The following is a 15,289-nucleotide window of genomic DNA, read 5'->3' on the forward strand; positions in this document are numbered from 1 at the left end:
CTTACCGAGCAGCTAACACTTTGTTTTATTTTAAAGAAAGTGAATCAATATCTATTTAAGGGAATAATAAGGCCTATACGAACTATTTCCAAATATCTGGATTTATCTGAAAATCAGACAGACAGTTTCTTGCCCCCCCGCGGCCATCAGCGGTCAGAAATCTCTAGCTGGCCTCATTTCTTAAAGAAAGTGTAGGGGTAATCTTTCCATCATATTATCCCTCAAACATCCTCTGTTCTTTGTGATGGCTCTCGGCCAGCTGATGTCATTTACTTCCCTGGCTATTAGTGCATAAATGGGGAATGCTCTCTTTTAGTTGCACGCTCGTCTCCAGACTGCCGTTGTACAAGTGGAGACTGCTGTCCTTTATGTGCATTCTCTTGTCGTGTAACACTTTCCTCGTAGTTTTCATTCATGATTCTCAGGTGTTTCCATTAGGAAACTGCTTATACTGTCCTCCTGTGTAACACATTTATAGTGATGATAAATCCAAAGTCACAGAGGTCTCCGGTTCCCTACTTGGGGAATTTTCATTGTTGTAGAATTAGCTTTTTTGGCAATCAGTGCAGAAGTCCATTGTTTTTTGAATCCTTGGTGAGTCTGATACCTACGTCAGATACTATTGTCTTTTAGGTAGTAATGCATGATATTCTGGGGCTCCTACGGGAGTAAATGTAATTGTAGTATGCAGTCAGTAGTTAAGAGGTATGCTGTTTTTTTACAGACTATTTAAGAGTTACCTTTGAACTCAAATTATTTAATGCACATGGCCCCTTGTGTTAGATACAATACAGGCAATTAGCAAAAGGGAGTCCCTGCTCATAAGATTTACATGGTATCAAGTAAGTGGTCTATGAATTGGAGATATTATCGATAGCTGGACAACGGCTGCAGAGTGACTAGCATATGTATAGCATGTTCTGTCATAAATTGCTTTATGTATTTAATGTAGCAGATACAGGGACTTTATTTCTCCATCTGTTGAAATACTGCTCCCTCTGGAAGGGTAGTTAGAGGATGGTATGCATACTCTACTTAATTCTATAGTAATGACAACCATCACTAAAGCACGATACCATTTCTAGTGTAGAATAATGGCATTATCTCTGATTTACAGTTCCTCACGCTCATCTGCCAGACTCTGACTTCTTTAAGTTGCAAGTTAAGGAAGTCACTATTTCCAAATCACTTTGGAAATCACTGTTACACACATGAAAAGGAAAATGCTATTTTAGGTAACCAACATTGTCTGCATTTGCAGAAATTTGAACAAATACTTTATAAGAACTAATTTTTGTGGTTAATCTTCTGAGAGTGAGAAGCATTTCAGCCTCTCTGGTTCACTTAGGTCTTATGCTCCTTCCTGAGCTCTACACTGAGCTGAGTTACCTTGACGTGAATCTGTCATAAGTTGTTCTGTAGCATTTCTGCCTGCTCTGAAGTAGCTTCGTTTTACTGGTTAACATTTTGTGCATGCAACTTGTTAAATTTTGTGAGCAAAAGTTAGTGTGAGGTGGCTCTTTATTGAAAGCAGAGCAAATATTTAATTTGCTTATAACAAAAGAAAATCTGAAGCATTGAAAGACAGCAATACCACATTTAGATAAAGATGAAAGTGTCTTGCTGATAATGAGATTTGGATTCAAAATATGGTGGGTTTTTTTGGTTTTTTTGTTTTTTTTCCCCTCAGCTTTTTCCTGGCCGTCAGCCTGTGGTGAAGTTGCTAGAGACCTTGCAAGAGTGGCTGGTGAGCCTTCCATTAGACAAAATCCCTTATGATGCTATCCTAGATCTGGTCAACAACAAAATGCGGGTAAGCTGTTGCTAGTTTCCAGCATAAAATACAGCATTAGTAAAAGATAAGATTCTATATAAATCTAAGACATCACTTACTGATGGTCCCTCAGTCATAATGGAGTTATAAGAAGGTTAAAATGAAAACAAAGTGAAATCATTACCAGAAAAAAAAATCCACATGAAGGAATTGAAATGAGAGAATTGAAATACGCAGTGCGGTTTCAGTTTTATAATGAGCGGTCGCTATCATACACACGTTCCCTACCGTCCGCTTCAAACGATGCAAGATTCCCAGCGGATGTTTTTGAGTTGCCTTTTCTTGCTGCACCTGCTGTCAGCAGGATTCTCTTGAAGGTCAGAGTTTAAGTAATTGGAAATTTATCCACTGAAATGGGCATTGTTCCTGAAGAGTTTCACAAAATACTCTTTAATTTCCTGGCACAGTAAAGGCCTTGCTAGGCATTCCGTCTCACTTTGGTGGTGCAAAACCCTGTAACAGGGCCATCTTTCTACACAAGTTAGTATGAGTCTTGCTTCCCGTGAAATGGAATTGCTGTCTGAAGTTTGGAAACCTCCTGTGTGTTTCAGGAAGCAGAAAGATGAGTCTCGGAAACTAAAATCTTACACTGGATTTTAGGTATAATGAATAAGTAGTGTTTTTGTGTTAAGAAGGAGTGATAATGAATTCTACACACAGCCTGTTAAAACTTTACCACTGTCAGTCATGTGGATCTTGCGAGTAATATGGGATTTTTAACGTGCCCAGAGAAGCTCTAGCTCTCCATTTACAGCAGTATTTGTGTGTGCTGTGTTCATACTGCGCTTGAAAAAAAAACTTTAGAAGTTAAGCTACTTAATATATTCTGTCAGACTAATTAGACATTTGTGACGTGCATTTTAGTAGGTTTGACATCAGGGACTGTACGCTGTAAATCAAGAAATATGTTTGCAAGAGGGGTGAGTTTTATAATGGTGCATCAGAGTATCTCAGACTTAAGGATTGTTATAAGTTTAAAATTTGTTTGCCTTAAGCGTGGTTTCATTAGCAACAAGTGCAGAGTCATTTACTATTATTTGTCCGTGGATCACCTCAATTTCAAGGTAGGCTCAACTGCAACTACTGTTATGTTCAGTAGTGAATTTAGGTCCCAGAGCTGCATATATCTTAAATTTTTTTTTCCTTCCCCAGATTTCTGGGATATTTCTCGCTAAGAAAGTTCAGTGGGTCGGATGTCAGGGCAGCAGACCTGAGCTGCGAGGCTATAGCTGTTCCCTTTGGAAGCTGTTTCATACCCTCACTGTTCAAGCTGCGCTGCGACCAAAAGCTTTGGTAAATACAGGTAAGCAGCAGTCATCTGGGGCACTTAAAGGACAAGACAAATATGTGCAGCAGTTCTGCTATGCGACAGAACAAGTAACAGATTACAGCAAATATTTTTGTGTGTAAATACTCTACTAATACCTTGGCTTTGGAGGCTTAGCTTTCAGGTTTGTACCAGCAGAGGTCAGAGCGTAGCCTTACTGCAGCAGGAGGGTTCCGAAGGAAAGCGTGTCAGTTTGTCCTTGCTTTGAAATGTGGTAAATAAAGTATGTGGCGATAAAGCAGAAAAAGGAGAGAATTTCAAACAAAGAAATTTTCAACTACCTGAAAAGGGATGAAGATTGTTCAGGTTACCTGAGGCTGCACTATTAATTTAATTTGAGAAGAATGAGATTTAACCATGCAGTTTAGTAGCTATAAAAGCTGTACAAACATTAGCTAGTCCCATAATTTTATTTCTCAAATACCGGATGTTATGACTGGGTGTTTTTCAGCTGAATGTACCTTGTGTCCATTAATCTGTTCAGTGATACACTACTTTGCAAGCACTCTGTAAAATTGCATATTTTTAGACTAGCAGCATCTTGTGAAGCAGAGTGTTGATATTCTGGTGATGATTCCTATTCAAGAAACATGCTGGATATATAATCTGTTTTCCTCGCACAATGGAAACAGAATTACTGATGCTAAAATATTGGCCTTCGTGTTTTTATTCTTGCCAAGACAGTGCTTTGTTTGATTGTAGCTCTATTTAGTTTTCATTTAAACCTTTTTAATGTCTTTACCAAGGAATATAAGATGGAACGTTACTAGATTATAAAACTCAGAAATTTGCAATTTGTCAGTTCTTGACTGTATGTTAAAAAAAAAATTTGATTATTTCAAATTATGGGTGCATACAGATGTCCTGCATCATTTGCAATCACGGTGAAAATCTCTCAATTCTTAATACTGAACCTCCTGCAGAATAGGGATATTTTGGGATAGCTAATCATCCTGTTGTTGATTTCTTTCTCTCTTTGTTTTGTCTTGTTTTGTGTGTTATTCATGGGACAGTGGGTTGAATCCCTTTAATTTAGTACTTTGCTCTGCCTGGTGAGTTTGGGGCATTTTTCTACTGGATGATACATTATCTGTTCAACGGGATCATGCATAAGTTAAATTTCCCCTTTTGTCCCAATTGCCAAAAGTGTTCCAATTAAAAGTAAAAATATTCTTGAACTGTACAAAATTGCATCTTAAATTGCTCCCATGCTTCAAGCGTGAGCTCTAGTCAATCTGAAGTTAAAAATACATTGTAGAACCTAAAAACTCTTTGGCACACTTAACCATTGATTTAAATCGGGACAGATATGTGATGATCACTTCTTATGGTGAAAGAATTGGGTCAGTCTGAGACTGTCGGATTATGTCTTGGGAGGTTTTCCTCTCCTTATTGCTTGTTTAAATCCCATCTACTAAAAAGCATGATGTACTCCCTAATCCTTCCCACCACAGGTAGGGTTTTATGGTTCTTGTCCACTTTAAAGATTAGGGTTACCCTGAATTGCAGTAGTTTGGGAGGAAAGAGAAAAGGAGGATTACACGATGATACATGGCAGATGTTAATAGAAGATTCATCTCTGGGCTGATAAAAGAAAAACAAACAAAATGAGCCATTTTGCAATTGTTTGTTTTCTTTTTCAAGCAGATGTATTTTTCTTGATAGTTTCCTCTACTTGCAGAGTCTGGCAGGCGGTGTGAACTTGCGGTGGCTTCCTCGATATAATGTTTTTATTGGTTTATATTTGACACGTTTTAATGTTGAACGGTGTCATTTGAACCTGCAGTAGGATCAGCATAAGGGAATCCAAAGGAACTCTGAACAGAACTGCTCACACCCAAGGATGTATAAAATCATTGCAGAAGTCTAGTCCTGAGCATGCCTAATTAGATGAAATGTGTTTTTAGGTAATAGGATCTATTGGCGTGAAGAAGACAGGCTTGTGGATTTTATAAAAAAAATATTATCTGGATTCTTTTTAATCTGTTGCTGAATTTGAAAGACCTGCCCACAAAATGAATTTGCAACAGCGTAACATTACACAGGAGAACAGATATAATTAAATTTGTGTATGAATCTCTGTTCCTCCCTAAAGAGCTTATTTGCTAGTAGTTCATTTTCTTACGTTTGTTGTTGTTCTTTTTTAAATATATATCTTAGTATATATGGTAAAACTGTTCTGCCTGAAATTCGTTTCAACTTTCCAAAATTATTTTTCAGCCTTTCTTTTAATACTGTAATTTAATCTGCTTTAATCTCATAGCTTTTATTTATACATGCCTATTCAATCACAGATATTGAATGTCTGAGTAGAGATTGTTTGCTGTGTATGATTTCTTTTTGGCTTTAAAGACTTTTTTTTGCTGCTGTGTTTAAGAACAGAATGTTATTGTTCTGAATAAAGGTGTTTATGACCGTCTTCGTACATTCCTCATATGCATAACAGAGAAGTACTCTGACAGTTTTGCTGAGGATTTTTTTCCCAAAAAACAATGCATGTACAGAGGGCATATGTGCTACCAAACTGTTTGTTATTCACTACCAGAACAGGACAGTGAGCAAAGCACTGTAGCCCTTTACTACAGAACCTACAAGACCTGCATTGTAAATTACTCGTGGTAGAGTGTTCAACTGCAGGAGTCGGTAATTTGATCAATCTGCATCATAAAATGTGTTTCGTTTGACAAGTGTGTGTTTGTGGTGACATATAGTACATTTGTAAGTACATTTTGGCATAATTTACTAGGTCAATTAAGCATGAATCAGAAAATCTGTGAGACAGAGATGAAACCATTGGGATTTTTAACGAATTATATCAGGTTTTCAAGCCACTTAAAGATGTACCTGTGGTCACAGTAACAATGCAGGACAAAGTTCTCAATCTGTAAAGACCTTGGCTTACTTCTGAATAAAACAATTTTTTTTTCATGATCTTTAGTGTAGAAGTATGAAAGTTATAGAAAGAATAATGTGTTTGTATTTTTTTTTTTTTTGGAGGAATTCCTGAGTTACTCTTGAAAGTTCAAATGTTGCTAAGTAGCTATTATGTGTATACGTCAGTGCCTGCCAAAAAAGCTGTGGCATTAATAACTGCAATGAGGTTCTGGTATTCTGTAATACCTCAGAGTTACGGAGTAACAAACAGATCACAGGCACCTTGTGAAATATTTATCAGAGGGTTTTGGACTCTTGGTTTTCCAGTAGCAAGGTCACCATAACTTAGTGCCTGAGCCTAAATGTAACGGTGAATGCGTAACGTAAATATTCATTTAGTTATTGGGCAAAATACTGGAGGAAGTATGTGCTTCCGGAGGAATTGTGTGAGGTATAGACAGTGTGGACTTTGCATGTTTTAACAGTTTCAAAATGTACTCTCATAATTGGCTTCTGAAAAAAAAAATTTTAATGTCTGAATTTCATTTAGCTAAATTGGTTCCCTCATCAAATTGTAAGATATTCTTTGAAAGGAGAAATTTCACTGTAAAGAACCCTTGACCTTAAACACTTATTTTAATGTGTTGTTCAGGGTAACACTGAACATAATTGTATAGACTAAATGTGTTAGTATGTATTGGTCTAAATAGCTTCTTTGCATTTTTAATAACACTGTTGCTCACCTAGCATTTTTTGAACCTTAGAGTGTTTGAAATAATTCCCTTGTAGTTGTGTCTAATATCCCAGGCAACCTTTCAAAACAGTGTATTTTGAAATGTACTGTTTGAGATCACTTTAAACTTTACATTAGAAACCAAAGTATTTGGCAATGAATAAATAAATGTCTCACCTCAACTACTTAGGGACAATATGAATTATGTATTTTGTTGGGGAGAGGTATGTCTTCTAAGAGCTGTGTGAAGCTGTTCACCCCCCCTGATATCTCTGTGACTTACTGAGGTATAGGCTCTGTGTCCTGGCACATGTGCTACGGATATCTTTAAATTATATAAGTGGCAAGTTGCTTATCTCTGAAGTGGAGGTGTAAATTTGCGTGGAACAAGAAGGTAGCAACATTTCCTTTCCTTTTCCCACAGTTCACTCTGATGTACGCTAAAGTGCACACGTTGAAGCCGTGTTTGTCCAGATGGTGCTAAATGCATCGATCATCTGTCTTCCTAGGTCTCGAAGACAATCCCCAAGTAGTACTCCAGATCATGCGGAGATACATTCACCACTTTTTTGGATGCAAGGCTTGTGCTCAGCATTTTGAAGAAATGGCTAAAGAGTCCATGGATTCCGTTCAAACCTTAGACAAGGCTGTGCTCTGGCTCTGGGAGAAGCACAACGTCGTGAATAACAGGCTTGCAGGTATGGAAGACCTCGCTTAGGGAAACCCGCCAAGGGTAGCTGTGTCTGAAAGACAAGGCTATGGCACTTTATACACCATGGTTTATATGTGAACAGAGATACTAAAAAATAAAGTAAATTAGGCTCTAACATGAGTTTAAAACAACAATAACTGTTGTTCCAGCTTGACATTCCTTTATTCAATACTTATTTATTAAATACTGACTTCAAAAGGCTAACTCCACATTTACATTGTTGTACAAGAAAGGGTACTTGTGTATAGAGCAAAACCTAGAGCATCCCAGTCAACTATAACTCTAAAGCCCAACATGTGAACCTTTGCACGAGTGAGAAGTGCACACCTGAGATAGAATGTCCTCCAGTAACATAGTTATCTCGTATGATATATAATGAAAAAACCTCATCATTCTCCAAGATACTGTTTCTTCTGAGATTTCACCTGTTGCTGGATGAGAGGATCTTTCTGGAGTACAAATCAAAGCCTTTTCAGAAAGGAGCAATAAAGTTCAGCTACTTATCAGTGGATAAAAAAACAACTAAATTTCTTTCCGTAACAGTTTAAATAGGTGTTCAAACCTGTCTTCATTTTCTTTTGGAGAGATACTGTATAGAAAATGATGATAGCTGAACAGGAGACTTTCCCAGGATAAAAGAGCCTGAACTGTTAACAGATCAGCAACGGAATAAAATAAAATTACTGTATGAAGAAAATCTGTTCCCCCACTAGATTGCTATGTTTTCAGTTAGACTAAAGGTACCATTAACCATACTGGTTGTATTTAATCCGTTCTGTTATGGGGATATCAAGTAACTAAAGCACTAAAGAAAATTGGTTTCTTTTTGCACTTAATCCCTGTCTGCTGTTATGGATCTGTGTAATGTAGCATTAGTTACAATTTAAATGTGCTGTATTGTGTTTATATTATGGTTATGCTGAATTCCCAAGATTTATGAAGTATTAAATACTGTTGTGAGTATAAACAGTTTGTCTCCTTTTCTCCAAGGAGCAAAAAAGTAGATGACGAGGTATTCAATAAAACCATCTCCTGCTGTTTGTTAGTATTGCCGGGTTGAACACAGTAGAAGGCAGTCCTGTTGACTTGAAGTTGCTAAGTAGTGGAGCAATATACTTACTGAGAACATTTAAGTTATTGGAAAACTCACATGGATATTGATTTAGGTGATGCAACAGCCAGCTAAAATAACCTTTTAGTAAGAGGTGTAAACATACTGGAATAAATAATAATGTTAAATTATGCTTTTTAAGTTTGCTAAAATTTCTCTTTGGGACAGTGACTTATTTTACTCCCTAAAAGCTGCATCTGTATTTCTGGTAATGTACATAGATTTCAATGAGAAATAATGTTTGACTGGTCAATGAAAACACCTTGGCACAGCCTTCAAGTGCGGGTCATGAGATTGTTATATATGGCGCTGCCCTATTTAATTCTTTCCTGCAGCTTTAGAACCTACAGAATTTATAGCATTCTTCTTTTTGGCAGGAAAACATGAAGTACAGCAAGTTTTCTGTTTGTAATCTCACCATAAGATGTTTTGTTTCTACTTTCTCTACTAAAACAAATTGATTGCTGAGTGATCTTTATTTAAAGATATGTGAAATGCAAGCTTGCTGTCTTACTTGTAAATATTAAGGAGACAAATATTTTTAAGCATTCTTTGAATCCCTGAACAATATTTTGCTCAAAATCATGGGGAAGTTTCCTGCTTTAAAGAAGGATAAAATAATAAAATAAGAATCTATATATATTTCTGAAATATGTTAAGCGTTAGTGTATGAATCACAATTGATAAATAAATTGGCTTTTTTATCAAGTAGAGATTTTTGTTTTAAATTGATTGACATCCACATTTTAATTTTACTATTTTTTAGAGCAAAGTGCAACACTAGCTACAATGGTCAGCTCTTTGCCATCAAGAGAGAAAGGTGGCCGGAACTATGAGCAACTAAAACGTTAAAATTTGATCTAGTTCAAGACTGTGTTGTATGTTTAAATGCTAAAAAGCAAGCTAAAAAATACATCTTAAATATGATAATGGTTTTTAAAGTACTGAAAATAATTTGCTATAGTAATAAAACAAGCTATGAAAAAGCAAGCTTAGGATGGAATAGTGCACAATATTGAGACATGAAAATATCTGCAAGTCGTTGGCCTTGAAGCTGCTTGCTGCAAACCAAGCGTCAGGATTAAAGAGCATCGTGTGCAGAAGAGCAGTTTGTTTTCAACCATAATTCAAATTAACCCCTGAAAGGCCCAGATGGTGGTGTGTTCATGCCTTCTAAAAACGTAGCAATGGTAGTATCTTGTATTAGAATTTGAATGCTACAGCTTTTACTGAGAGAAAAGGAAAATAATTATGATAGAGTGTTTGTATTTTGAAAGAGGAAGCAATAGCTGGGAACATAATTGATGCATCCATAAGGAAACGTAGGAATTTCCAAATTCATTCATGATTGTCTTCAGTTTAATACAAACATTATTGTGCTGTGGGCTTTTTTGCCAGCCTTGCTGTTTGGAAGTGGAAAACGCTCTCTGCGATTTCCAGTGAAGTGTCTGATGGTTCAGCTTTCCTGCTTCATTCGCTTCTGATATTTTTTTTTCCTCCTCCCAATTAGGGGATTTAACTGAAGATCCAAAATTTCCCAAAGTGCAGTGGCCAACTCCAGACATTTGTCCTGCGTGTCATGAAGAAATTAAAGGGTTGCACAGCTGGAATGAAGCCCAGGTTCTGCAGTTCATGAAGTATCACTATAACAGTGAAAATATTCTATATAAATACATTGAAAGCCAGACTGACTCCAGTGAAACTGAACAGGGAGACACAAGGGAGGTGAAGGACAAAAGCCTACTGAAGAAACCAAGTGGAAACAGAGAAAATAAGATCCAGGATAAACAAAGCATACTAGATTCAAAATCTAAGGTGTTAGATAGGCTAATAGCAAATCAAGGACCTGTCAAAGATAGTGGTAAAAGCGCGGTGGAATCGGCTAACCTTAAAGAGACGAAGCAGGCCGTGTCTTTCTTGGGGATTGGATTTTCAAACATAGACATGAGTCTGTGTGTCATACTGTATGTAGCATCATCGTTATTTTTAATGATAATGTACTTTTTTTTCCGAATGAGATCTAAACGGTGGAAAGTGAAGTATTATCGTTCATCTGTGTAGAAGTTTAAATCGGAAACAAAGTTTTCATTGTACGTGGCTGTTCAGTACCAGATGCAGCTTTAATATTTATGATCAGGGATTTTATATACAGTATTCCTTGTTTAAAACCCCTTTCTTCCCAAGTCTTTTCACAAGTGTTGTAGCTTAACATACGGAGCTTGCTGTAAGAACCCAAATCTCTAGCTGAAGCATACAGTGCTATCATAAAACATCCACTGAAGGAAGCATTGCATTTTTCAGTTAGGATTTTTCTGTGACTTGCCACCTACATCCTCATTTCTCATTACTCATTTTCAGAGTAAACATTGCATTATGCAATCAACTGTGCCTGGTTTAGAAGGAAATTGGATATTGTTTTGTGTACTTCAAGTCAGATTATTTTTTTTTTAATTTATCTAGACCTGATTTTACCTACCAGAGTACTGAACAGTTACACTGTTACCTTGGCTGCTTCATTTGGAGAAGCAAGAATTTGGATGTTTTTTCAGGAGACGAGAGTTCTATTCTGATTAAATCAATTCAAAGCCTATATGACTTTCTGAAATATTATTTACACTGCATATTTAAAGTAGAAGGCATTACATGTTCAAATAAGTCTTCCAATCTCCCGTGCATTCCAGCCAAGGAGGTGCATGTCTCCGCTAGGATGGGAGTTTTGGGGCAGTTTATATCTCCGTAAGCAGCCTGATTCTGATTGCTAATGCTGTCATCCGTTTTAATGGTGTTTAGAAGTAAGCAAGGACAGACTCAGACCCAGTGCTTTACTTGCTCCTCTGTTGGATGTGTTAATGGAGCATTGAATAACATGCCTCACTCATTGACGAACCAGAAGAGTAATTACTGTGTTATCCAGTTGGAAGCCTGTTCTGATGAACTCCAGTAAGGAGAAACACAATTTTTAGCGCAGGAGCGAGATTCCATTTGCATCAACATGCCAGAACAAATTTACAGATCTGGATATCTGAAGTTTCTTACTATGTTGGTTAACTCCTTCACAATACAGTAATTCTTCTTCTTGTAAGGTGGGGCAAACACTTCACTTAGTATTTCCAGTTCTGAGCTCACAGAGAATACCACCTGCTAGCTGTAGAGCTGTCTGCACGGTGCTTAGGAGAACAGCCTGTTTCTCTTGCCCTTCTGCTGGAGGGCTCTTCTGTTTGGGTCAGGAAGGGTTTATCTGATGGCTAGGTCCAAGAGCTCCTCCGTTCTGGGATGCGGCAGCAGTTGGGAATATAGCAGTTGCCTTCATGGATCTGTCTGGGGTCCTGGCTGGCAGCAATTAGAAGAAACCACGAAAATTATTATAAAATTGCCATTCGGAATAGGAGTTCCTTTCTGATCCTAGCTGTGGGGGATAATTCACGTCCTGGATAGTGAAGTTTATAATCCTATCCAATGTAATTGAGCATGTTCTAGTTATCCATTACCTAATCTTTAGTTAATCCTAATAGGTTTTGGCCTCAATGTTTTCTTGTGGCAGTGAGTTCTGCAGATTAATTATGTTATATAAAAAGGCTTTTCCTTTCAATTCTACATTTGCAACTTTTAATTTAATTGAACATTCACTAGCTCCTCTGTTACGCGAGGAGGAGTAAATAGTCCCTGGCCAGTTCATTGTATTTAGGCTGTTAGTGTGTCCTCCTCTTGTTTCCATCCTAAGCCCTACTATAAAAAGTCTCAAGCCTAGCAACAAGAACAGTCTAAAAGCACAATGACTCAACAGGGATATTTTTTTGTAATCAAATCTTGTTTGTTCACAAAACCGAACATTTCTGACACAAGTTTCTGCAGTTGTTATTCCAATTGGAAGAACAAAATTGAGCTTCAAAGATTTACTGTCCCTTGTTCCTTAAGTTCATCAAAGTAATGCACACACAAAGTAATAACCTTCTGCTGTTTTTTGTAAACGTGTCAGAGGAAAACAGCTCCTTTCACGTGGCAGTGTTAGTCTGATGTACGTAGAGGTGCATGACCTGTGGTTTTCTTAAGCCACCTTCACTGTTTGTTGAGTGCCCCCAATGTGAGAAACTTGACTCCATGCTCTCTCCGTGAAGCTGGGCGCAGCTTGTGCCACATGCTGGGAGCACCTTGGGCACCTGCTTGTGCCCGTGGTCTGACATGGAAACGTCTCTCTGTAATTGTGGCGTGAGCTCTGCGACATTCGGTCAGTCTGTGCTGTTTAAGGACCCTCACTGTTCAAGAGTTCTGCCACGTGGAGCGATCCTGGGTCTCGTCTCTTCAGGAGTTTGTAAGAGTCCCTATAATTACCTTTATAGCACCAGGGCTGGAATATTAAAACAGCTCGTAAGCAACTAGAAAGATGGAGAACCCATGGTGGAAGGCGGCCAGGTGGGCTCCCGGGTGCCCCTTTGTGCCGGAATCCAGTGAGAGGTCCCGGGAGGAGGCTCGTTAAGAGGAAAGCCGGAGCTTCCAGTTTTGAAAATCGGGCAACTTTTAAGTGACCTGATCCGGGGAGATGTTGGTATTGGCCAACAAGCAAGGACATTTAGCATCTCAGAACAAAAACCCAAACCCACCCCCACCCACAAACACCAAAAAAACCCAAACCCACAGCATAGCAAGTGTTGGATCTGAAAAATCTGGCCAGTTTCTGTGGCACTGTTGAATTCCCTGCTGTCGGTATTGTCGCACAATTTGAAGTGGAAAATCGGTCATTACTGCAGTTATTTGGAACTCTACCAAATATACAGAGCTGAGTTTGTGAGCTTTGACTCATTCTGCTTATTTTTGTCTTCATATATAAAAAAAAAAAAAAGGCTTTGAAGGTTTTTAGTGATGATTTTGCTGTTAAAACAGCAGCAGATGTGGTTCTGGAATAAGGTGGGGGTTTTGCTACACCGTTAATTTCCCTGTTACTGTGACTCTGCTGGGAACGTGGCAAAAGGAACCGATGCTCCAACTTCCAGTGGGGGTTTTTTTGTTTGCTTCTTAAGAGAGTAAAAGCATGAAATTCGGAGGTCGGTTACCTGAGTTGGTGCTCTGGCTGTTGCCAGTTGACTGGCCGAGGCTTTCACTTTAATTGCTAGTAGCGACCTCATCTGGAGAAGTTCTCCTGAATTCAGTTCTGTAAATCTTGGTTTCCTTGTTTTCTATCTTTGTAACGACAAACTGCATCCTTTCCTTTTGTGTACTCTGGCTGTAAAGACACACGATGTCTGCTGGGACTGCCTGGTGCTGCTTTGCCGTGGTGCGCTGTCGGGGGGTGAGTTACAAGAAAGCGTTTCCTTTTCAAAAATCGCCCCGGAGCACCGTCTCCGCAGTGCTGGGGCTTTGCTCTGGGCGCTGTGCTGTACCTGCAACGCCGCTGGCGTCTGTGGGCTGGTGGCAGTCGTTCCTGAGAAGGATTTCTTGGCCCTTTGTAATTCACGGAGCCACCTTTGCTCCGCAGATGTTTTTAAAGCGGAAATACTAAACCTGCCTAGAAAATAAAAGGAGTACTGTGGAATGTGCCAGGAGAGAAAGAAAAGCTGCAAGTGTTAAAGAGACCAAATGAATTTATTCTGGAGAATTCTTGATTTGTGATTGCCGGTGGCGTACCCATCCTGCTGTTTCTCCCAGAACTGGGTGGGATCTGCCGTCTTGGGAAGAGGTCCAGGGTGCGTTGTCTAGGTCTGTGCGTTGCCTGTGAGGTGTTGAAAATAGTGAATGTAACCGTTCAGTAATTTAAGTGTTTTATTTATTTTAATTCAATAACTTGACATATTCAAGTCTATTCTGGTTTGGTTTGTTTGGTTTTTTTACTCAGTCTCATACCTCTCTAGGAAGAAGTGACCGTTTTGTACTAAACTGTAAACTAACGTGCTTGTTTAAAATAAATTGCAAACATTTGGGCAAAGTGGTGTGTTTTGGCTTTTTACTTGTATTTTCAAGTTCTTGTAGTGCGAGGATAGCTTGGATACACATCCATTTCAAGCCATAGTGGTCATTTTATGGAGGTACTTAATTTTGAGAAGTACCGGCAGCAGGTAAACTTCTACTCCATTTCTTTCACTGTTATCTCATAACTTTATAAAATGTCAGTGACCGTTTGCAGGAGTGATGGAAAAATTATTGGTTTCTGACCAATCATTTGCACGTTATCTCTCTGTACACCCATACACAAGTCATCCCTGACCCTGAACCGCTCTTCTTTGGCCAGGCTGGTGCTGACCCCCACTGGGTGCTGCTCAATCTTCCTGCAGCTTCTGCTGGCGTCGGCAGCGCCGCTGAGGAGGTGCGACGGGTGACTGCTTAAAAATACTGCTGATCTACCTGCAGCAGTACCCCAAGGTGTTTTTAGAAATCAGAAAGACTTCTAAACCTGTGGCTAAGGTTCTCTGAAGTCTGGCACTGCAACCCACTTCCCCAGGGAAACGTGTTTCCTCGCTGGCCTGTGACCTTGCCTGGAAGTCGGTGATGTTCCCCTGGGGAACCCGAGGTGCGGGCTCATCGCCGGAACGTCCCGAGGGCGAAGGCAGGGGTGGGCCCTGCTGGGGCAGGGGCAGGAGCGCCCTGTCCTTGCCACCCCAAGGTGATAGATCTACCTGCTGCCTCATCCGAAAGAGCTGCTCCGGGTTGTCCTGGGAACTCGCTGCAGGATCTGATGCTCGGTGGTCGAGGTGGGGGCGGGGGGCGAG

The 15,289-nt window shown here is 39.2% G+C and overlaps 1 protein-coding gene across 1 annotated transcript in view; it reads left to right on the forward strand.

The window, feature by feature from the left end:
* The window catches only part of QSOX2 (quiescin sulfhydryl oxidase 2), a 28,761-nt gene extending 14,262 nt beyond the window's left edge, over nt 1–14,499 (forward strand). Inside the window, exons 9-12 of the mRNA XM_075439497.1 lie at nt 1,691–1,813; nt 2,987–3,137; nt 7,278–7,466; nt 10,102–14,499. Of these exons, the coding sequence (XP_075295612.1) occupies nt 1,691–1,813; nt 2,987–3,137; nt 7,278–7,466; nt 10,102–10,652 (1,014 nt within the window). The 3' untranslated portion in view covers nt 10,653–14,499. The remainder of the gene's footprint in view (nt 1–1,690; nt 1,814–2,986; nt 3,138–7,277; nt 7,467–10,101) is intronic.
* The last annotated feature ends 790 nt before the right edge of the window (nt 14,500–15,289 follow it).

The sequence above is a fragment of the Opisthocomus hoazin genome, chromosome 19 (genome assembly GCF_030867145.1).
Source record: "Opisthocomus hoazin isolate bOpiHoa1 chromosome 19, bOpiHoa1.hap1, whole genome shotgun sequence".
Lineage (NCBI taxonomy): Eukaryota > Metazoa > Chordata > Aves > Opisthocomiformes > Opisthocomidae > Opisthocomus > Opisthocomus hoazin.